At 36.4% G+C, this 23,343-nt stretch overlaps 1 protein-coding gene across 1 annotated transcript in view; it reads left to right on the forward strand.

Moving 5' to 3' along the window:
• pkd1b (polycystic kidney disease 1b) overlaps nt 1-21,023 on the forward strand; it is a 79,011-nt gene extending 57,988 nt beyond the window's left edge. Inside the window, exons 35-42 of the mRNA XM_051666602.1 lie at nt 133-245; nt 370-508; nt 1,381-1,503; nt 2,864-3,035; nt 3,991-4,278; nt 4,902-5,036; nt 6,765-7,079; nt 7,753-21,023. Of these exons, the coding sequence (XP_051522562.1) occupies nt 133-245; nt 370-508; nt 1,381-1,503; nt 2,864-3,035; nt 3,991-4,278; nt 4,902-5,036; nt 6,765-7,079; nt 7,753-8,487 (2,020 nt within the window). The 3' untranslated portion in view covers nt 8,488-21,023. The remainder of the gene's footprint in view (nt 1-132; nt 246-369; nt 509-1,380; nt 1,504-2,863; nt 3,036-3,990; nt 4,279-4,901; nt 5,037-6,764; nt 7,080-7,752) is intronic.
• The last annotated feature ends 2,320 nt before the right edge of the window (nt 21,024-23,343 follow it).

Consider the following 23,343-nt stretch of genomic DNA (forward strand, 5'->3'; position numbering starts at 1 on the left):
TCAGACTTTTGGACCCCACTGTATACAGTATATTCAAAAATCATGTCTTTTGTAATTGAATAATGCTTATAAGTAAAATAGACAAATTATCATTATGAAGTTTAACTTGTCATAAGTTATTGTTTCTTTTAGATGGATGAATGCAGAGCAGTGGATAGACCAGAGATTAATATCACACCTGTATGAAAACCCTTCACTGTCTTTAATTGGCCCACCACGACTACAGAAAGTGTATTCTCAAGACTGTGAGGACTCATTCACTTATTTCGTGATAGTTTAAGCAGCACATTTAGGTACATCTTTACCGTGTTGATTAGAATTGTCTGTTAGAATGTTTAAAAAACTTTTTTTTTGTGGCTATTTTCAAAGTCTGCAGTGAAAACTTCAGAGATCAATTCCAATCTGGTCGATATCCTTTGATGCTGACTGCTCACATTTTATCACATGCCAGCCCTGGACACCAGAGATCCTCTGCTCCCAGCAAGAACACTCCAGCTCTTTTAACTCAGTAAGAGATAAGAGAAAGCCAATGTGTAAATAGGGAGATGATGCGTACATTATTGATCTCTTATGTGGACATATACTATACCTCTCTTTATATACCTCTAAATTGATCCATTGGAAGTTCAGTGAAACAAAATTGTTTAGTCTGTTTTGAAAGTGAACTGCTGGATCTTTCCCTCCCATAGGAGAATACAATGAAATTGACTTTAAAGGAATATTCCGGGTTAAATACAAGTTAAGCTCAATCGACAGCAGTTGTGGCATAATTTTGATTATCACAAAAATTAATTTTGACTTCCTCTTTTTTTTAAAAAAAAGTAAAAATCTGGGTTCTAGTGGGTCACTTACAATGGAAGTGAATGGGGGCCAATCTGTAAACGTTAAAATACTCACTGTTTTAAAAGTATAGTCACAAGACATATACAGTATGCATGTTAACGTGATTTTAGTGTGTTCAAATCACTTACTAACCTTTTCTGTGTAAAGTTATAGCCAGTTTTACAACTTCATTGCCATGACGTTGTAATGTCAACTAACCCTAAAATGACTGAACAAATGACGATTTAACCAGCTTTACAGCTCAAATAATACATTAATTTTAATAGAAGAATTAATATGTGCTTTTATAAAATTATAAGCTTAACAATTCTGCCTTTAAAACCTAAAAAAAATTGGCCCTATTCACTTACATTGTAAGTTCCTCACGTCAACTTTGATTTTTGCTTTTTTTTTTTTTTAAAGAAAAGGAGAATCAAAATTATTTTTTGTGGCAATCAACATTGTGCCAAACATGCTGTCGATTGAGCTTAACTTGTTTTGAACCCAGAATATTCCTTTAATTTCTTACCGCAACTGATCACATTCTCATCTGTCAAGGCCGTGGAGTAAGGGCACATCATGTACATTTGGTCAAAGAGAGGAAGTAGTGCTTGGGAACAACAGTGAATCCACACGTCAGATTCTGTCAGACCTACAGACCGCAAACTGGATGACAACAGGGTAAGCGTAATGCCATTTTATAAAATGGATAGTTCCAGTTCTGGATGCTGATTGGTCAACAGCTGTTCTTTATTCATGATAAATCACAGCTCTGACCTCTTCACGGAATTTTTATTTGTATCACTCTGTAGCACCCATAGTTGACAATGGACCCTTTTCACATGTCCGCGTTCGCAAAGCGGAAGTCGTCATAGTTGGCTAAACGCAAAAAAGTTTTGCCTGCATTCATTTTTGGAGACGTTGACCGCATCGTCCATCAACGATTAAATCTAAACTCAACAAAGGTTACAAGTTGTTTTTCAAGGGTTATCTGCATGAATACGAAGGTAAGTTGATAAACATAAATTATTATTGAGAGGTTATGTGTTAAATCAGCAGGCACATATTTATGTATTAAAGGAACGATCTACAAATCTTTCGCCATAAATTGCAAAAATGCAAAAAAGAGGGCACAGTTAACAAATCTGTGAGTTGTACTTGGTGAAACTAATAGCTGATGGGGGGCAACGCAGGATGTGAAGGAGTGGAGAGACCCATGTCATGCTCCATCCGACTTTTAACCCTGTCAAACACACACACTCATGTCAGTTGTGATGTGTAATCATTCTATTGAAACCATGATGGTACAGCTCAGATTTCAAAGCGTTTCACAATTCCACCTGTGAGCGACTGCTGTAAGTCCTCATCTTGAAAATACTGTCCACAGACGAAAGTGCGTCCTCGTTTTATGATGAAGTTATCATCTTTGCATTTAATTGCCTGAACCCAACAAGCTCATACAAAGTTCAGCATTTTTTGGAAATTAATGGGAACTCAAATCCAGACATTTTCTTTTAGAATTTGTGCAAACAGGAACACTGTAGTGGCACTGGTTATTACTTTCCTTCCCAATCGCTGCCATAGTTCACTCAACTATGACAACCTCGAACGTGGAAGTGTGAAAAGGATCCATTATTTTTGTTGCCTAGCAACGTTCTGTTTACTATTAACTGCCAAGGACTATATTTTCTGGCAAAAGGTTGGCATTTAATGATTTTAATGACAAAATACAACATTTTAATGAACATTATTATGTGGTGACCATTTTATAAAAGCAATAAGGCACTCAAGGCTGTGCCATATTGGGAATATAGTCATGGCTGAAGGGGTTGCAGGCACACAGCGCCCTTCAGCCGTGACTATATTCACAATATAGCATGGCTTCTCATGACTTATTGCTTAAATAGACCAAATGTCACAATTTAAATTCCTGTGTTCTCTTCATGTCCAGTCTTGTGCTATGAATTTGTTGTCCCAGCATCACATCAGCTGAATAATCCAGATTTTTTAATAAATGCATTTTTTGTTTTTTTTGTGACAGGACACAGGCAGTGTTGATTGAGTTCACTCTGTATCATAAAGAGACGAGTGTCTTGGCGCCAGTCTCTCTTCTCTTGGATCAGACACAGACAGGCAGAATTCTTGCTTTTATCTCCATCCAGCCTTTTCACATCTCTCCATTCTCTGGTCCAGACTTACACATCACATTGACGGTACTGGCACTCCCACAAGACCAAACTACAATACAAATGAATCTCAACGTTTTAACAGAATCTGAAAATTGAAAAGTTAGGAGTAATGTTATTTTTGTTAATATAGTAGGGTTTAAAAGTCTGAGACCACATTGCAAATATGGGATTCGTAATCTTATTTGAATGAAATAAACTGAAAATTTGAGGATTTTGAAAAATTTAATATAAATGAATGTGATGTGTAATGAATTGAAGTATTAAAGATTCTGCACTATTTCTAGGTCACAAATGAAATGTATTTAAAATACATCCATTTAAGATGCACTTTGGAACATTCTTAAATCATGTCGGGGTAAAATGGATCATCAGGTTTTCCACAGCTGTGTCCATTAGAGGTAGACCGATATATCGGTTTTACCTGTTAATTGGTGCCGATTGATTGCTTTTTAGAACTATCGGAAAAATGTCGATAGTTGCTGATAGTTTTTGCATCATTTCGTCATTTTAAAATAAGAGTCCCCGGTGTGTTTCGGGCTTGTTCATACTTAAAAGTCCAGCTTTATGCACTAAATCTTCATTTTTTCTGGTTATTATTGGGATTTGGTTGAACAAAACTGTTATTTGATTTATTTTGGACTATTGGTCTTTGCCTGCCATAGTAAAGAATGAATAAGAACATTTTAAAAATCTATTTTAAAAACTATCGGCTGATAAATCGGTTATCTGCCTTTTCCACCACCATCTATTGGTCAGCCTCTAGTGTCCATGCCAGCTCAAGTGCATGCTGTCATTAAAAAAATGTATATTAATTTGAACTCATTGTTATTATGATAATGTAATTGGTAATGAAAAACAATGTATTAAATTAGAAAAATGCCAAATAGAAGTATTAGTCGCTTCAGACTTTTGGACCCCACTGTATGTATGGCATCATCTCAGAAAGCAAAATGTGTTAAAAGCTTTATTTTCTCACTAGGTCCTGCTTTTGCTGTTTGCCCTGTGCTTTCTGAGTGCTGAAGTATGGGCCTTGATCAGGAAGACAAGTCTATATCTAAAGCAAGCTTGGTGCTGGTTTCAGCCATTGTCAGCCACTCTGACCCTAGCAGCTGCTGTTCTTCGTTTGTATTTCCTCTCCTCAGCTAAAGCCTGCCTCTCCAGACATCGCTCCCAGCCCACTGCTTTTGCTGATTTTCACAGTGTTGCCACACTGGCCAGAACATCCAGTCAGCTCTCAGCAGTTCTATTAACACTCTTGGTTCTAAAGGTATTGGACCTAAAACAAAGTTGAGCAAAAGCATTTTATTCTGAAATTAGATTTGCTTTTACTGAAGCAATTACCAGTACTTGCAAGGCAGCAAAATAATAGTGTTAAAGTTTTAAGTGATGTGATAATTGGTAATTGTAAAATTGGTACACAGAAATAATGATAAAGGGAAAGATTGATGGTAATACTGTATGCATTATAATGGATAAATAGATGTATGAAAGAAAAGACCAATCTCAATTCTGAATGCACATAGAAGACCAAGAATGTCAGTTGGGCATTTTCACTTTAATCTTCAATTTCTTAAGAGTATAAGGTTGATGAAATGCAAAAATAGATATTAGCACACCAAAGAATTTATCTACAAAATAAAGGTTACATGGAGCATGAGGTTTGTTAAATTATTTCACATGTTTTGTTTTAAAGCCCTAACCAGAATGTTTGAGGAACATCAATACGGTGCTGCCTTGCAAGCTCTGTGATAAATTAAATGTATTGTTAAATTCAAGTTAAGTGTTAGACCCCAACAGTTGTTCTATTATTCAATCTATTCTATTCTGTCAATCAGGTCATTGTTGTCAGTCATACTCTAGTACAGGTTTTTAGAGCCGGTGTGTTTACAGATGGTGGGGATCTTACGGTTTGTTAGGAGATGGCTGGTGTTGGGACGGGTTATTCGACAAGTATTCCCTCAGATCTGTGGCGTGGCATTCCTGCTGCTTGTCCTGTGGCTTCTGTTCTCTCACACAGGCTTTATGGTACAAAGTTTTTCTACTTTTTTATTGTATTTTAAATGCATATGGGCAGCTGACATAAAATTATTTTTAAAAGTTGACGTCCTGCAGTGTGGCATGCTTTACTCCATCTTAAACCATTTCAAACAGCATTTTGCAGTTCTTTTATAATTATGCATTCAGCCTCTATGACCTTATATTAATTGAGAGATTACAATATTTATACTTAAATTATTTGGCCTTAAGTTGATTAAAAATGTTGAAAGTCCATGGACATTATACATTACAGAAGCCCTGAACTGCAAGGTGTAAAAAAAAAAAAAAAAAAAAATCACTTAGTGAAATTTTAATGCCTTCCCGAGCCTATGTCCTTCAAATTATTTTTCTCTGGATTTTTTTTTCTTTTCAAATATCTCTCTAATTTTGTTGTATCTCTCTGAATTTTTTTTTCTCTCTGAATATTTTTTCTTCTCAAAGAAATGCTTGATTTTTTTTTTTTTTTCCCCCAAACCACTTAAGTGCAAACCACGACTCGCAGTCATGACTAAACCCTCAGAAACGTTTTCATTGGTTACCTCGATCACACAGTCACCTGTGATTAGTTCAGACACCATAAAGATCATGAATGGATCCAATGCCGACCAATATTAATGCAAGTCTGCAGGTAGTTTTCATTAAGGGCGTGGCTTGCACTCAAGTGATTTGGGGAAAAAAATCACACTGAGGCAACACATGAAGAAAAAAAAATCTTGCTAGCTAACAATTAGCATGTGGTACCAACCTCCGCTACCAGGTGCCACAATCAGTGAGCATGATATCGTATGCTTACAAGGTGACAAAATCTGTGGTACTTTATCTGTTGATTTATAGTTATAGTATAATACAATAACAAGAATGTTTTGCAAGTCTAAATCAAGAAAGAAAAAGCATATGTTAGACAGTTTTGTAATGCATGAAATTCCACAATAAAATGAATACACCTCAGGTTACATATGTTTCATATGGCATTCGTTGTCAAGTGTGACAATGGGAGTTTCTGATTGTTTGATGACCTTCACCACGGGGAATATCGATGCTGCTATTGATATTGTGCTTTAAATCATTGGCCTATCTAAACATGCGCTAGATGGACATATTTGACCATTGCGACACCTCTTGGTGTGTTCTCAGTGTTAAGTGAACTCTTGATTTGACAACAAATGCCATTGTAACCTGAGGTTCATTTAATTGTCGGATTTCATGTATTAGAAGACTGTCTAACATTATAAAAAAAAAAAAAAAAAAAAAAAATTAAGATTTGCAAAACATTCTTGTTATTTTATTATACTATAATTATAAATCTATAAATAAACAGAAAGTACCACAGACATTCTGCAAACTTAAGCATAAGACTTCATACTTACCGATAGTGGCACATGGTGGCTGAGGTTGGTACAACATGCTAATTGTTAGCTAGCAAGAAAAATTGTTGCCTCGAGGAAAAAAAAAATCTGAGAGATAAAATACCTACTGAAAAATCAGATTTTATTTTATTTTATTTATTTTTTTGCTCGAGGGGAAAAAAAAAGAAATTTAGGTCATCGGCTCAAGAAGGCACTAAGACACCAAAAAAATTATAATAATCACCAAGTACATTTTTATTTTTATTTTTTTTATTGCAGGGCTTCCGTAATACGTGAACTACCCAAATGCCATAAATAATTTTTTTTAACCCTTATACAGTACATTAACTCACATCTATCTATCTTTCAGCTCTTCTCCAGTTCAGTAAAGGGCTTTAGGACCTTAGGGCAGGCGAGTCAATCTCTGCTGTGTTTGTTGAGAGGGCATATGGGGCTGCATCGACTTTGTGAGCATCATCCAGTGGTGGGAACTCTATACTGCTTGGCTGCTGTGGGCATTGGGCTTTGGGTACTTTGGCGCCTGTGTGCTGCTGTGTTGATTCAAACCTACCGAATAGTGCAGGCAGACATTTACAGACCATCCATGGAGCCACAGGACTACGAGATGGTACAGCTTCTCATTAAACGGCTCAAGCTATGGATGGGACTTAGCAAGACCAAAGAGGTACAAACATAATTTACAGGAACATAGGTAAAAGGAGATTTATAGTGACACTGAGCAGACACTTAATCCAAAGCTATTTACAAATGAGAAAAACACAAATGATTTATAATAAAGAAGCTTTATTAGATTTTTGTGAATCCCGCCCCAGATTTACAAACATTCTTAATCATAAACATCTCAAAGTCATCTGAAAAATGTCTTATGGACATCCAAGACATATTTATTAACTATCTTATAGATGAATTGCAGATTAGCAAACAATGTAAAAAAAAAAAAAAAAAAGTGTGTGTGTAAATATATATGTAATAAAACCTGCAATCTTTTGTTGGTTTGATCAAACAATATTTACATATCAGCCTCCAAAAGAATATTCCCTCACGGACTGCTACTAGTGTATTTCTCTCTTTCTTAAATTATATTTAGCTTAATTTTGTTTAATTTTCTAGCAGGGTAAAAAGGTGTAAATATTATTTTGAATATTTGGTGTATTTTTAGAGTCAGATGGTGATGATAGAACACAATCACTAATTTTAGTCACGTCACAGTACAGTTAGGGTAAAGTAAATGCGTGCCGATCAGATACATCCATGCTAACAAAATGCACAACTTTTTCATTCATATAGGTTAAAAGTATTTTCAACAACAACTTATTACTTTTTAATCTCCTCTAAAGTTCAGGCATAGAGTCAAGTTTGAAGGAATGGCTCCTCCACCTTCCAGATCCTCCCAGGGCTCTCAAGCCTCCAACCCCTCTGTGCCACTCAGTCCTATGGGATCCCGGCAGACCTCTTCTGTTTCCTCTTTGGCCTCCGATTCCTCCATTTCAGAAAGTTTTGACTTTGACCATTATGTGGACCGCCTGGTGCCCTGTGTTGATAACCTTCTGGCTGGCTTTGACCGTGTCAACCAGCTGACTGAGGAGGTATACAGCTTTGAGCTCCAACTTCAAGAGGTCAAGAGCAGGATTTCCCAGATAAGAAAGTTGCAAAGACCGCAGAAGGTGTCCTACCAGGGATCTGCTCCAACCCCAAAGCAACCACAACTCCCTCGACATCAATCTACCTGTCTTTTGGAATGTAAACCAACTCCATTTCCTCTCCAAGGCATCACTAATACCCTTCCACGCTGCCGTGCTACCCATTCAGAGTCCTCAATTTTGGGGTCCGGTGCCCTCTACAATGAAAGAATACTTTCTACATTGGATCGAGGGGTGAACAGTGCAAACCCTGGAAACGGGGGCATCTCAAGACGCAGAGCCTGGAATTCAGTGACCTGCCACTCTGCCGACACCGCCCAAAGGTTAGCTGGGTCTCAGAGCACTGTGGCCTTGCCAGAGAGACCCCAAAGCGAAGATGGAGACAGGGAACATGTGCATGATGGCATGCCAGTTAAGAGACAGGCATGGTAGACTGATTGAATGTGGTAATATGTGTAATGAAATGATTATGTATTACTTGTGGATGCTAATTTTATCAGTAACACTTTACTGTAAAGTTCTAAACTGTATTCTTGCCTTTCCTTGATTAGTCAGATCCGCTCTGATATGGTGATCACATGCAACCATGGGTATACCTTAAACCATCAGATTCATCTGCACAGAAGGTAGTAGTGTAGCTTTAAATGTGAACTCAGTAATTTATTCCTCATTAAAAAAGTTTAACTCCTTGAGACATGAATAGTAATTTTGCAGCATATGTAGGAAGTCATGAGCACTCACATTAAAATGAAGACTCCAGTCATATCAGTGACCTTATAAAAGCTGTTTTATTCTACATAGAGAGCGTCTGCACATGGGGGCTGTAAGAATCACATGACCAGCTGAATACTACTCGCTTAATCCCAGTAACCGTCCTGTTATTAGTCACTTTCACTTATTGATTAAAGTAATCATGGTTGACTGAATACTAAATATTTACAATGACATCTGAAACTGAAAACTTTTGATTTTAAATGATGCTGCATCACAGCCGCTAGGTGTCAGTGTAAGTCCGAGATGACACAAAGACAAAAGGTACTGAGTGCACCTTTAACATAAACACATTAGGTGTATTGAACTAACAACGAAGAGTAAACAGTATTTGTTAATGTTAATTTATAAATATTCTATTGTTATTGTTAATACATAATGTATTAATAGGCTTATATGTAGAAATTAGCATTAACCAAGATAAATAAATGCTGTATTGTTGATTGATAGTTCATGTTAACTATTCTTTTAACTTGTGTTGGTGTATATGACCTTATTGTACAGTGTCATAATTTTATTATTTTCATTTGCAAATAGTTTGTGTATTGTTTTGACACAGTGAAGGCACGATGTGTTGGTCCTCTGCACTAATCACTTATGTACTGTAAATTGTGTAGTGTTTTTATGAGCTTTAGATTTTCTTCCTCGTGACTGGTGCTTTTGCACTGTTTTTCATGTTGAAGTGTTTGTTATCTGTGTTTCCTTTAAATGTTATCATATTACAGTAAGTCTCTGTGTGACACTTGCATGGAAGAATCAGTTTTATATTTTGTCAGTAAAATGACATGGCCATCAAAACTGTGGCTTAAACGTCAGAACATTTGTGTCACTTTCATTTTTTTTTTAAGTTTGACATTACTAAATTTGGAAATCTTGGGGCTAATCATGATTATTTTATTCTATTGACAGACATAGTTTTTAATCGTAAATAATAATGACAATAATAATAATAATACAAATACTGCCTAGACATAGAGGATAGTGATACAAAATATTTCTTGAACTTGAACTGTGACATTTAGCTTGCTCACTGGAGGTTGTAAGGCCATATTCTCAGTAAAACTACATTGGAACAATATTTTTTGTAAAAGTGCTAAACAATTACATTTGATTAATTTTTTTATTTTATTTTTTGTTTCTTTTAAGATTTAAATAAGCATTAATAGTGAAAATAAGATTTTTATAATTTATTTTGGCTTTGGTACAATGATATATAAAAGTCAATTATTTTATTTCACTAACATATTATCTTTATAATATCACACTATTTTTCTCAACCAGTAAAACTGGTTCTTTATTCATGAAAATATATAGCTGCTTTTATATTGTAAGTATAGGCATCCCTCGCAAGGGTATCTTCATATTTGGGGATCCATGACAATGAAAAGTTTGAAAACTCCTGATTTTATAATGTCTCAAAGAAAGTTTAATTACTAGTTAGTACAAGAAATGGTACGTCCAACTACAGATTAAGCCATTTTGTGACAGCATAATGGTTGAGTAAAAAAAACAGACTCTTTATGGAAGCTGTCATATGCTGAAAATGTAACATTAAAATGCATCTTCATTGACTTTTTACATTTGGCAGATGCTTTTATGCAAAGTGACTGACACAATACCCCTGGAGCAACCTGGAGTTAAGTGCCTTGCTCAAGGACACAATGGTGGTGGCTGTGGGGATTGAACTGACAACCTTCTGATTACCAGTTATGTGCTTTAGCCCACTATGCCACCACCACTCACTGTTTTAACAAGACAAACCTCCCTCAAGCACAAGTGATTAATCAATTGTTTGATGTTGATTTCAAGACTTCAATGCCTTATATACCATATGCCCACTACAGAAGATTCACAAACCAACCACTAGATGGAACTCGCATCAAGCAAATATTCTAGGAAATGCCAACTGTCATTACCTTCCACAGACTCTGCCTGAGATAACATGCCCCTGTGTCATCACATTCACTTTGGAAATGTCTATTACAGTGATGAACTTTTAGACTGACTGTATTGCTACAAACCTTTATTGCAATCAAACAATTTCAGAATTGTCATCAAGCATCTATAAAGCAAAGGAATGGTTCCTGATTCATATATGCTGTCCAGTAGTATTACGTTTACTACTGTATAAAAAAATCAACACTAATGACTGAATGTTTCATGGTGATTGTGAATGCACATTAAATGTGTCTCTCACAACCCAATGGTATTCACACCAAGCAAATTGAAGAATGAGCATTTGTAATTTGCCTAGGTAGTGAACACATTCTGCACAAATTCCCTTTTCCTCTCTCTCACTTTCATTTTGAATTATATAAGAGGCATAACCCAGAGTATGCAGCCATGATGTAACCTGACACAGTCCACAGTCTGCTCTTCCTCATGTAAAGAGCCTTTGCATCCCCAAAGGCTTAACCCAGTCCCAAGACCCCCTGCCTCCCACAGTCTGTCTGCCTTCCCATCCTTTTACCATCCCTAGATCTTTCTCCTCACCACAGCCCCCCATTGTGCCTAAGCTTCTTACTGCTCGAAATATTTCCTTGCAGTCATTCATAAACACTCTGGCGCTGCAGTTCAGGAAGAGATCTGGCTTCTCTCTCAGTGTCCGCTCAGTGAGCGTTTTACGAGTGTGGAATTGTAACAGTGAAGGCGGAATTGGTTTTAGAGGTTTCTGAGTGTTGTCATTCTGTTTTTGTTCATTGCTCAGCACCATTTTTTCTCAAATTCTGTTTGCCTTACTTTTTAAGAGTGCAGAAAAACTTGACCTCTTCAGCAGTCTGAGTTCTTTGTGACTGACCACTTTCTTTCTTTTTTCATCCTTTCTAGTGCTAAATGTTTTTAAAATCTGGTACAGCTCTTCATCTTACTTTGCTTATTAGAGGTGCCCTACCAGTCAAAATTTGGGACACAATTCATTCATTATTATGTTGGCAACAAGGCTTTGTCAAGCCAACATAAAATTTTACCCATCTAGTTATTACTGTTTTCCACATTTTAGAATAATACTGCCATGCCAAGGCAAAACACCATAACTAAACAGACAGGTCTGGCTCAACTATGCTCATATTCAGAAAAACAAGTATGAAAATTGCTGTAACTACAAAAACCACACTAAAATCAAGTAAATTTAAAGGCATTTTCGAAGGTTTCAATGTTGGAGTAGTTACTGTGTTTTGCCTTTGTAATGCAGAATAATAAATTCATCAAATTATGAAATATAAATTCAGTCAAGTGTGTCCACATTTTATACTAGTATTGTAGGTAGGAGGTGGAAGGGTTTGCAGAGGCCCCATTTTCCTCTCCCTCTCTATGCATGTCCTCACCTGACCCGCATGAGTGGAGCTGAGGAAATGTGGGGGGAGAGAGAGGGAGGTTCTTACATAATGGGTTTATACGTTTGCACTGTGCAGTTAAAAACATGTGGGGGGGTGGGGGGGATAGATAGAGAGAGAGAGAGAGACAGATAGCGAGGGAGAGACAGAGAGTGGGCTTGTGTCACAGTCAGTTCCTGCTTGTTTACAAGCAAAGCAGCGTGAAAGCAGAAGAGGGGAGGGGGTCCAGCGTTACTTGACTATTCTTCATCTCTATGTGAGAGCAGCACATACTGTATACAACAGCTCTGTTCCAAAACCTAGTGAACGGCCTTGTTCTTATGTTAAAAAAAAGCTAAAAACACACACACACACACACACACACACACACACACACACACAAAAAACGCTTCACAAAACTCTGGGCATGCAAAATTATTTCGGACACTGCAATGGACAGGATATGTCCTCATGCTTGAGGGCTTCTGGTTTTAATAAATAATAAAACACAAATACCGTTTACACATTGTATCCTGCGACAATAAAACCAAATGTCTATTTAGTACATGTTTACATTGAAAACAATTGTGAAACATCTCAGATGGGTGCAAAAACATGGAAATATGGTCAGTTTATCTATAAGTGAACTGTCATTACTATACCTTTTATACAGTGCATTGGCAAAACTGCTAATAACCGTGGTCATACCAAAGAATGCCTCTGAACTGAACAGAGAAAAGATATTTATGAAAAAAGAGAACAAAAGTGAGCAGACTTTTAATGAAAAAATATAAAATACAATAATTCACTGGGAGGTGAATCTCCTCCACAGAGGCTCAGGCCTGGGAGCTGTTTACTGTCTGGGCCAGAGGCTACTGGCTTTCTGACAACCTGAGTCACAAGCTGCAACAGTTGCCAAGCCTTTGAGAAGAGAACAAATAATAAGAATTCCCCTTGAACCAAGGGCAGTTACACTCCCTCAGTCTTGGCAAAAAGCAAGCATTACAAACTGGTCCTTGGAGGGATGATTTGTCATCAAGTGCTTTAGCAGTGTTCGAGCTTTGTGAAACTTGAGGTATATCAAAATAACTGATATGTCAGGCAGCATTCTTGCTAATCAAGTGTTCTGCAACTGCAACCTTGGGTAAACTCCAGTAAATGCATCCATGCATTAGGGCACAGATTGATGTATTGTGAACTCAGCAACAGTAGGCCGAATGGTTTGCTGCTGAAATTGGTTTGTGCTTACCGAAATTTGAATCAATACCTCCCAGTGGTCGAAGCTGGAAGTGTTGTTGAATGTATGGGCACATGTGAGTTCCAGTTTCCAAGTGAAATGTCCACAGAGTGGCACAAAAAACAATTTGTATTTTTAGTTGTAAATTATGTAATACAGTCAAAATGAATGCATATTTTATGAACCCTAACCCAAACCCCAACCCTGATCCTAACATATCTTTTATCCCGTTAATGGATTAAAAAATTACATTTTTGAGCAAAAATGCAACCTCCAAATCAGGCTCACCATTGATTATGTACTGTGAGCCATGCCTCAGAGGTTGCTTACGCAACACGCTATCAGTAGCGCAAGAGGGAAATGAGTTCACACTTCACATGTATGGTGGGGGATGGCATTGTCAGTAATTCGGCTGAATGGGGTTGATTTCAAGGTACATACACTTTCAGAAGCATCATGTTGATTTCCCATGTGATCATGTTGGAGGGCAAAAACAGACCAAGGAGTCCGGGATGTAAATTTAGACACATATTTATTACATAAATATATAGTAAAATAGACCAGCGACAATTACCATAAAAATATTTTCCCTTAAAATCCTGAACATAAACAAAGAATTTTAAAATGACACATTGACAAACACGCTGATTGTCTGGACCTGTCATTAACAGCCCACCACAAAAAACCTGACATCACACCACCCAAAAGATTAGGACTGTTATAGGTGTAGAATGGGAGTGAAGGAGGGAGGCGGTAAATGGGTGGTAAGGGTGGTCAGCGTGATGGAGGTGCGATGGTGTGAGAGATCACAGTAATTTTTCAGAGGTTTTGTTGTGTTTGTTTATTTATTTTCATTTTATTTTTTAATTTTTTTAAGAGTCTGAGTGAGTGCATGTGTCATACATGTCAGTTTTGGCCTAGAACTTGCATAACGCCTGTGTGTTCATGCACTTTTCTGTGCTTGGCGGAAATGGATCCTAAAGACTTTTCCTGAATCTGAAGATAGCCCCACTGGGCAATGCTCCGACATATAGCATCATGGGTGACACAAGCTTGAATCCTGGCCCAAGGTCCTTTCCTGATCCAGTTTCCCCTACTCTCCCTGGTTGTATCCTGTCTCCTCTGCAAAAACTAATCCATTATACGTTGTGTTTTGAATGCTGGTGTGCTGGTGTTCCAACAAGGCTTTTTGACTAACCAGCAAGACTTCCTTTTTAAACCAGCATTGCCAGATGAACAATACTGGTGGACGAGCTTAACCAGCTACTGTAAGTTTTGCTGGTGAGGAACATGGCTATGCTGATTTACCAGCTAGACCAGCAACAAACCAGCATTAACCAGCATGCTGGTTAAGCTGTTTTTTTCAGTAAGCATTCTGTTGCGATGCATCTACAGTAGCAAGAACACGTTTGGTCTGAACAGCCCCTAAAAACTCTTTGTTCCTCCACATACTGTTCTGCCAGGGAGAGCCAAACATTGTAGACTGAAGTGTGTATCCCCCCAAAGAAGCGTTACATTTGACCTATTTCCTAAACTCTCCACTGAGTACAGCATGAAACTAACACTGAAGCCTCTCTGTACTTCTGAGGATGGATTTTTTTTTATTTTTTAGATGCATGATCCTTTCATCATCCCTCAAGCAATGTCACAAGAATCCTCAAAAGGTCCTGTACAATAACAACGAGGCCTGATAACTGCTGTATAGCTTATAACACACATTTCGACCTCCCTCAGCCAATTATCTGCAAGTAGACCCCTGATCCAAGATTGGTTAGAACCCCTGAGTGACCACAAACTGTTATGCACACAATAACCAGCTGCCACTTTGATCACAGTGAAGCTGAGAACTTGGTGTGTTTTAGTAATAGTTGAAGTTACTGATGGTTACTGGTCTTTTTTTCTTTTTCTTTCAAAATTGTTGTTTTGCCACAAACACACCCTTTGCACAATGTCTCTGGTAGAAGATGCAATACAAAGTACAAGAATAGTGTGAAAGAGACGGCACTGAAGACATGGACCTTTGGTTTGCACCTAGATAGGTGTCCAGAAGCAATGTGGTGAAATAACTCCAGGAATATCCTGGCAAATGGATCTTTCATCTGTAAATCTCTTTCATTTTAATTTAATAATCAATATGAACTGACAAAATGTTCAATATACATAAAGATTTCCATGTAGATTTGGAATCATCCAGTGCAATAAGGGTTTATGTCTTGTAAGAACCAGGTCAAAAGCGAGATTATCTTGCATCAAGCCCAAAAGGGGGTGGGACAGGAGGTGGGGTTTCAACTAAAGAACCTTTTGAGGCCTTTATAGGAATATTCTGGGTTCAATACAAGTTAAGCTCAATCGACAGCATTTGTGACATAATATTGATTACCACGAAAAATGATTTTGACTAAAATAATTTGATTTATATAATTTGAAATAATAATTTGACTCGAAGCAAAAATCATGATTACAGTAAGGCACTTACATTGGAAGGAAATGGGGCCAGTTCATAAATGCTAAAATACACATCATTTTAAAAGTATAGTCACGAGATGTAAACATTATGTGTGTGAACATGATTTTAGTGATAAATCGCTTACTAACCTTCTGTGTAAAGTTATATCCAACACTGGGATCACAGGATTTTGTTGTCATGATAACAAAGTTATAATAGAAATATAATTTTAATATTGTAATACTGAAAGTAACTTTCCACAGATATGGTTAGTAAGCAATTTTATCACACTAAAATCATGTTCACACACATAATGTTTTCATCTTTCTGTTATATTTTTTAAACAGTGTGTATTTTAGCGTTTATGGACTGGCCCCTTTCAATCCACCCTAAGTATCTTTCTGTAACATTTTTTGTATTTTTTTTTTAGGGACAGCCAAAATTACTTTTTTTTTGTGGAAATCAACATTATGCCACAAATGCTGTTAATTGAGCTTAACTTGAATTTAACCCGGAATATTCATTTAAACCTGAGCAAGTCCACACTCAAATCACTTACAGTTGCATTACTGCATACTATTCCTATCTATATATATTCTTGTGTGGTCACTAAAAATCATTTCATATTTGGCAAGATACATTTACAAGTACATGTACATTCCTTGCAATTTAGGCATAACCTTCTATTAAAATACCTGATACATAATACTAACAGCATACTGTATCTAATCTGACTCAACACCCAAGCAATAGCACAACTACTGTATAGTGATAAATGTGCTTGAAAAGATATTTGGTTTAGTAGGTTGTTATATCTTGGAAATCAAGTACCATTTCACTTCAGCCCCCCCAAGCACTTTAAACAATAAGTCAAACCCAAGAGAAAGATCTGATTACAGGTCTGATCTCCTCGTGCACTCACTGAATTGCCACATTGACACTTGATATTGTCTCTGGGTACCTCTAGCGCACTAAATTCGCTACAAAAGGCTCTTGGTCCCAAACAAAAATAAATATATTACTATTAAACCCCAGAAAACATGGAAGAGGAACAGAAATTAATAAGGCAGCAGCACATCAGAAAATCATTAGAGCTTCTTTTAAAAACTGGACCACAAAATCACCTTTTCTACTTGCTCTACTTATGTGAACCTAGAACATACACTTAAAGTCAATGGCTGCAGTCTATTATAATAGTATATTCTATTAATATGGGAAAATAATATCTATTGAAAATTTACAATACCTTTTTTTAATCAGGTCTCAAAAGGTGCAATAAGGCAGGACAACATAAAGGTTGCTCAGCAAATCAAAGCAAAAACATAAGTGCTCACATGAACACCCACTAGCAGACACTTACTGCACAAAAACATGTACACAAAATTTTGCATACACACACACTGCACATTGTACAATGCAAAGCCTTAAATTTATCAGTATTAACTTTTGTCCACAACAATCAATACCTAGCCCTATGTGTGCCAAGTAGTGAAGATAAATGTTTCATTGCAAAAACATATTTTCTTAATCCGTATTTTTGTCTTGTTTTTTTTTTTTTTTTTTTTTTTGGCTTAAATATAATAAAAAACAAGATAATTTTTCTTGAGAAGCAAATATGTGTAAAATAATAAGACTTGTTTTAGAGAACTTAGCTTGAATTGCTCATCTCCAAAATGTTTCTTGTCTTTTATTTACTTAATTTTTGTTTAAAAAAAAACAATTGCAATGCAATTTTGCTGCTCCTTTAAATGTATATTGTTTTTAGGACGTTTGAGAATTAGATCAGAACAAGCTAGTTTCCACCGCTAGAAAGCCAGAAAATGAGAGAGAAATTGAGCACTAGAAGAGGACAGAAAACCGAAATTTCACTTTGAGACCAAATTGCTGCAGGGGGCCAATCAAACTTGACTGTGGTGCTTCTGAAACACGCTTATTAAAACATATCACACAAGCTACCAATTCCAGCAATGCTTCTTTTGATTCACTTATTTGCTGCAGATTTGCTTACTTAGATTTAAGGTTTCTCCTCACTGTTAAAGCTTATTAAAAAGGACAGGGAAAATCGAATGGTCGATTGCAGCACAACAGCTAATTTATCATCCTGATGTACCCAAGTAACTGCTAATAGGCCACTGAACGGGGAAACAGTTACTCATCACAGCAAAGTTTAGAAGCTGCTTGACAGGAACACAGGTATGATTTCTTGCTCATACACTTAAAAAAAAAAAAAAAAAAAAAAAAAAAAAAAAGGATTTTTGCTGCTTGTTCAATTTACTTAACTAAAATGAACAAATGCAACACAATTCTAGAACATTTTGTATCAACTTGATTTCATTGCGTTTTATCCAATTAAAATTAAAATGGACGTTTACGTAATCATTTGAGTTGGGAATACATGAATACTCTTTGTGGTGTTCCTGTAGCATTGATGAAACTGGGCATGTATTTAGCATGCTAACTTTTACTAATCAGTACATAAAGAAATAAAAGTGAATTATTTGAGTAACATTGACATGTCTTGTTGGGTTTACCCAATTTAACTAGGTTCTTTCTACACAAAGTGTTTGTGTTGAGATTACATAGTAATTTTAAGTTAAGAAAACTCATTTCTAACACATGGAACCACTGTCCATGATTGAATCAAGTTCAGCCAAAGAGATATTTTTGAGTGTAGGAGAGGTTGAATTCACCTGCCTGCACTCTCTTCAACTCAGTTAGCAATGTCAGTGAAGTATGCATCACTTTTTAATGGTCATGGATAAATCAAATTTTCCATGTAAGCGCAGCATAGTTCTAGCAGGAAGACTAGCAGCTTTACATCATCGCACCATTAGCTAGGTAACTCCTAGCCAATCACATGTAAGCCATTGCTTTATAAGTCTGCTCACAATCTATCACATTGCGTTTCAGTGTGTTAACATGGCAACCTCCACCACCCCACCAGCACCAGTTGAGTCCCGTCCTGCACGGGGGTAGGCTCCTCGCCCCTGCCTCCTATCTCCGGCAGGATATGACGGTTCTGAGTACAACTTCTTCAGACCGCCAGAAGGGGCTTACGACAAAGAGAGACATGACATTTCTGTTTTATATTCATCAAATAAATGTCATCTTAAATTTCACTCAAGTCTGCGAGTCTTCCTGATAGAAAGAAGTTTCCTGTATTTCTTGGTGTGTTTCTTTACAACATAGACATTTAAAAATGCACAAAAAAAGCACAATTACAGATGTGTGATTTGCATTCTGTCCTCTATATCCAGTAAGTGATGGTTAAATATGTTAACAAATAATGATTTAATCTTTTAAAATAGTTTAGTTTAATATTTATATCCTTGACCATATGCAAGAATACAGAAAAATCAAATCACACAAAAGTATGACACCTTGTAGGCAGGGAATTTATTATTAGTAATGTTTGTGTAACTGTCATTTTGACTACCTGGCTTAGTTACAACCCAGTCTTATATAGCATTCATCTCTTTCATACACTTGACACATATTTTCGGTCTTATCAGGCACATCCTGTAAGAAAAGCTGAATGAATTGAACATGTGGAAGCTTTGGCAGCAGGTCAGTGGACCGCCGAGGTTGAACACTAGCAGAAACTGTACGAACATGACAGCAAAACAGATGTGCATGTGCTCGATGGAACCATGTTAATGCGGACAGAAGTGCATGGCTTTGATACATGAACCAATCTTTTGGACCTGAATATGCGGGATGCATCTTATTCTTTGCATGTTGTTTTAGAATCATCTAACAATGAGTAGGATACATGACCTGAAAAGCAAACCTGAGCAAGCCCAATCCAAAAGCAACCATTTGAAAACCTGACAAACATTGCATAAGAATTCCAACATACAAATTATTCCTTTGCATAATACAGTATGACAAATTTTGGCCATTAAAAATGTTCTCCTTCCTCATAATCTCACATGATTAGCTAAACACATTCCTTTCTGTCTATGCATATCCTTTTTTCTCCCCGGATTGATAGAATAATCTCTGTACACAATACCAACAGTATATTTAATCTGATTTAACACAAAATATTTAAATACTAATTAACATTTTCATATTCTGGTACAAAATGCTAGCAAGAAATTTGATTCAGGAGATGACAGCTTGTATATCAGAATTTACAGTACATCAAGCCTTGAATAATCACTTTAAACAGCAAAAACCCAAATCCTATAGAAAAATCTGACTGAAATGTCTTCAGCTGGTGCACCGATCCATAATTGCCATGAACTTGAAATTACTGGGCAAATCTTTCTACACTCCAATGCCAAAATAAAGTCAATAGATAAACTAATGAAAAGATAATTTTCCTCAAATGTTTAAGGATAATTTTCAAATTAGTTAATAAATACATATTTATACTGTTCATATTGTCTTTGAAGCCCTCACACAATTACTTCCTTCAAGCGCGCTAACTTCACTTTAAAAAAAGCCCTCGGTTCCAAACAAGCGCAACAAAATAAATTCCACAAAAGCACAATAGGAACAGCAACTGACATGATCAATGAATCTGTTGTGCCTGTGTGAGCGAGAGCAAGGGTTAAAGAGTCAAATGAAGCGATAGAGTAAAGCTAATTTTCCATTAGCAAATGGAAAATCATTAGTGTTTCTATTTAAAGTTGAACTTCAAACACATTATTGACCTCATTTCCCTCTGCTGTCCTCCAATTTCCCACCCAGCACCATATCATTGTCTACATTGGTCAAGGTAATAATATTAATTTCAAATATTTGCTTCTGTCCTGCATCAAAAGTGCCTCAAAGTGAACAAAAGGGTCTGTCAGCAAATCCAGCCACATAATCACTACAAAAGCTGAGACATACAAACACAGGCTCACATCCACCAGTGGACACATATTCACAGCACAAAAGCATGCACACATTGCACCAAACCAACACAGCAAATGTAAAAATGATGAGTCTTTTGATGGTCATTAGATGTAAATATTCTCTTTCATGTACAGTTTATCTTTTACCGTTCATCATTAGGAGTCAGGTATGAGAACTGCCTAAATCTTAAAAACATATGCTGAATGTATTGTGTACATGCACTACATGAATATAATGTGTACATATAGTTTTCCCACATATATTAAAGGGATAGTTCACCCAAACATGAAAATTCTCTCATCATTTACTCTCATGCCATCCCAGATGTGTAGATGACTTTCTTTCTTCTGCAGAACACAAAGATTTTTAGAAGAATATCTCAGCTCTGTAGGTCCTTTACAATAAAAGTGAATAGTGACTGGACCTTTGAAGCTCCAAAAAGCACATAAAGGCAGCATAAATGTAATCTATAAGACTTCTGTGGTTAAATCCATGTCTTCAGAAGCGATATGATAAGTGTGGGTGAGATACAGATCAATATTTAAGTTCTTTTTTACTATAAATCTCCACTATTACTTTCACATCTGAAAGTGAAAATGGTGATCTATGGTCAAAAAGGACTTAAATATTGATATGTTTCTCACCCACACTTATCATATCGCTTCAGAAGACATGGATTTTACCACTGGAGTCATATGGACAAGGGTGTAGATTCCAGGGGGGATGGGGGGAGGTAACCCCCCAATAATCAAAACAAGCTAGTACAACCCCCCAATGTTAAAGCCAAATCTATGCCATTGCATATGGATTACTTTTATGCTGCCTTTATGTGATTTCTGTAGCTTTAAAGGTCTGGACACCATTCACATGCATTGAATAGACCTACAGAGCTGAGATATTCTTCTAAAAATCTTTGTTTGTGTTCAGCAGAAGAAAAAAAGTCATACACATCCGGGATGGCATAAGGGTGAGTAAATGATGAAAGAATTTTCATTTTTGGGTGAACTAACCCTTTGAGACAAGTTTGACTGGGTCTGACAACATCAGTTTTTCATAAAAAAACAAAAAAAACAATTTAATTTAACTTTGAAGGTGAAGTGGTAATTTCTGTGCATCCAACAGAACAAAACGGAATTGCAAAAATAACTGACTGTTTTCAAACAAGTTTCCCCAAACAACTCCCTTGTCTGTCATTGGATGGAAAACAGACAGACCCACTCCAAATTCTTACCATTGGTTGACCCAATGTTGCTTTGTCAACCTGGTCAGAATGACCAAACAAACAATGTCTTGATAGCACCACAGAATTTACATTTGTCTGGGAAATCAACTTACGAACAGCTAACTTAAGCCGGAATACTAATAGTCTCTGCATTTTATGCTGGAATAGGACAACTTATTTTTAACGTAGAAAAAATTACACACTTCACCTTTACATTCCATTGTTTGCCCATCTATCCAAAACTATCCATGCTTTAATGTTTAGATCAGCAGATATGTATGTTCACTGCTGGAACACCAGGCTTTACATCAGTGCAAGAGAGATGTGTGTGAACGTGTGTGTGTGGCAGAAACAGAAGATAGAAACACACAGAGAGAGAGAATGTGAACAATAAAGAGAATACACTACAGGACACAAACACAGAAAGCACATTGTAGAGAGCAAAGAATGATGAACTAACAAAAAGGTGTGGCTGAAATATTTCAACATTTATTTAAAAAAGTTTGTTATATTTCTTTTTTGTCTTTTACTTTTTGTTGATACCTGAGAGAATCCTTCAATAGCTTTCCTTTCCAGTCTCATTTCAAACAGATGTGGTGTATACGTACATCATGTCTGCTCTCTGCTCACACTCTCATGGCTGGGTGCATTTCACTCATACTTGAGCACTTAAACTTATTCAACAACACAAAACTAATCAAATCAAGACACAATCAACTTAAAGTAAACACACCAAAATTAAGGGCTTTGACACCACGGTGCTGAGGGTGGCCAATCAAACTCGACTTTGGTTCTGCGCCCCCACTTACTTGAATGTAGTTCACTCACTGTTGATTTCGTTTCGTTGAGTTGCTGATTTGCGTACTGCATTTATGTTACTCTCCACATAATGTACAAGTACATTTAAACTGGCTGACTTCAGTACCACAGCTAATTACATATGACTCTCTAGCTTTAAAGCTCTGAGAGGGGAGAGTTCAACTCGCAAAATGAAATTTTATACACTTCAAGAATCATTCTCTTAATCAGCAATATATGGCAATTAGTTTTTTCTCCTTAAGCATAAATCAAACAAATTTAGCAAGCTTTATTAAAAAAACAAAACAAAAACAAAAACAAAAAAAAACAACAACAAAATGTGCTAATGGGGTTTTCAAAAATAAACTTATTCAAGATCTATTCTCTGAAAACAAGTCCTAGTATATTATGTAATTTTTCTTCTCAAGTAATTTTATCTCGCTTTAACCCTCCTGTGATATTCAGGGAATTTTTGACCCATTTTAGGTTAAAAAATGAATCTTAATCTTGTATTTGGTCAAAATGCCTTCGTATTCTACACAACAGTAAACGAATAATAATAATAATAATAATAATAATAATATTATATATATATATATATATATATATATATATATATATATATATATATATATGTATATATATATTACATGTT

The sequence above is a fragment of the Myxocyprinus asiaticus genome, chromosome 32, assembly GCF_019703515.2.
Source record: "Myxocyprinus asiaticus isolate MX2 ecotype Aquarium Trade chromosome 32, UBuf_Myxa_2, whole genome shotgun sequence".
Lineage (NCBI taxonomy): Eukaryota > Metazoa > Chordata > Actinopteri > Cypriniformes > Catostomidae > Myxocyprinus > Myxocyprinus asiaticus.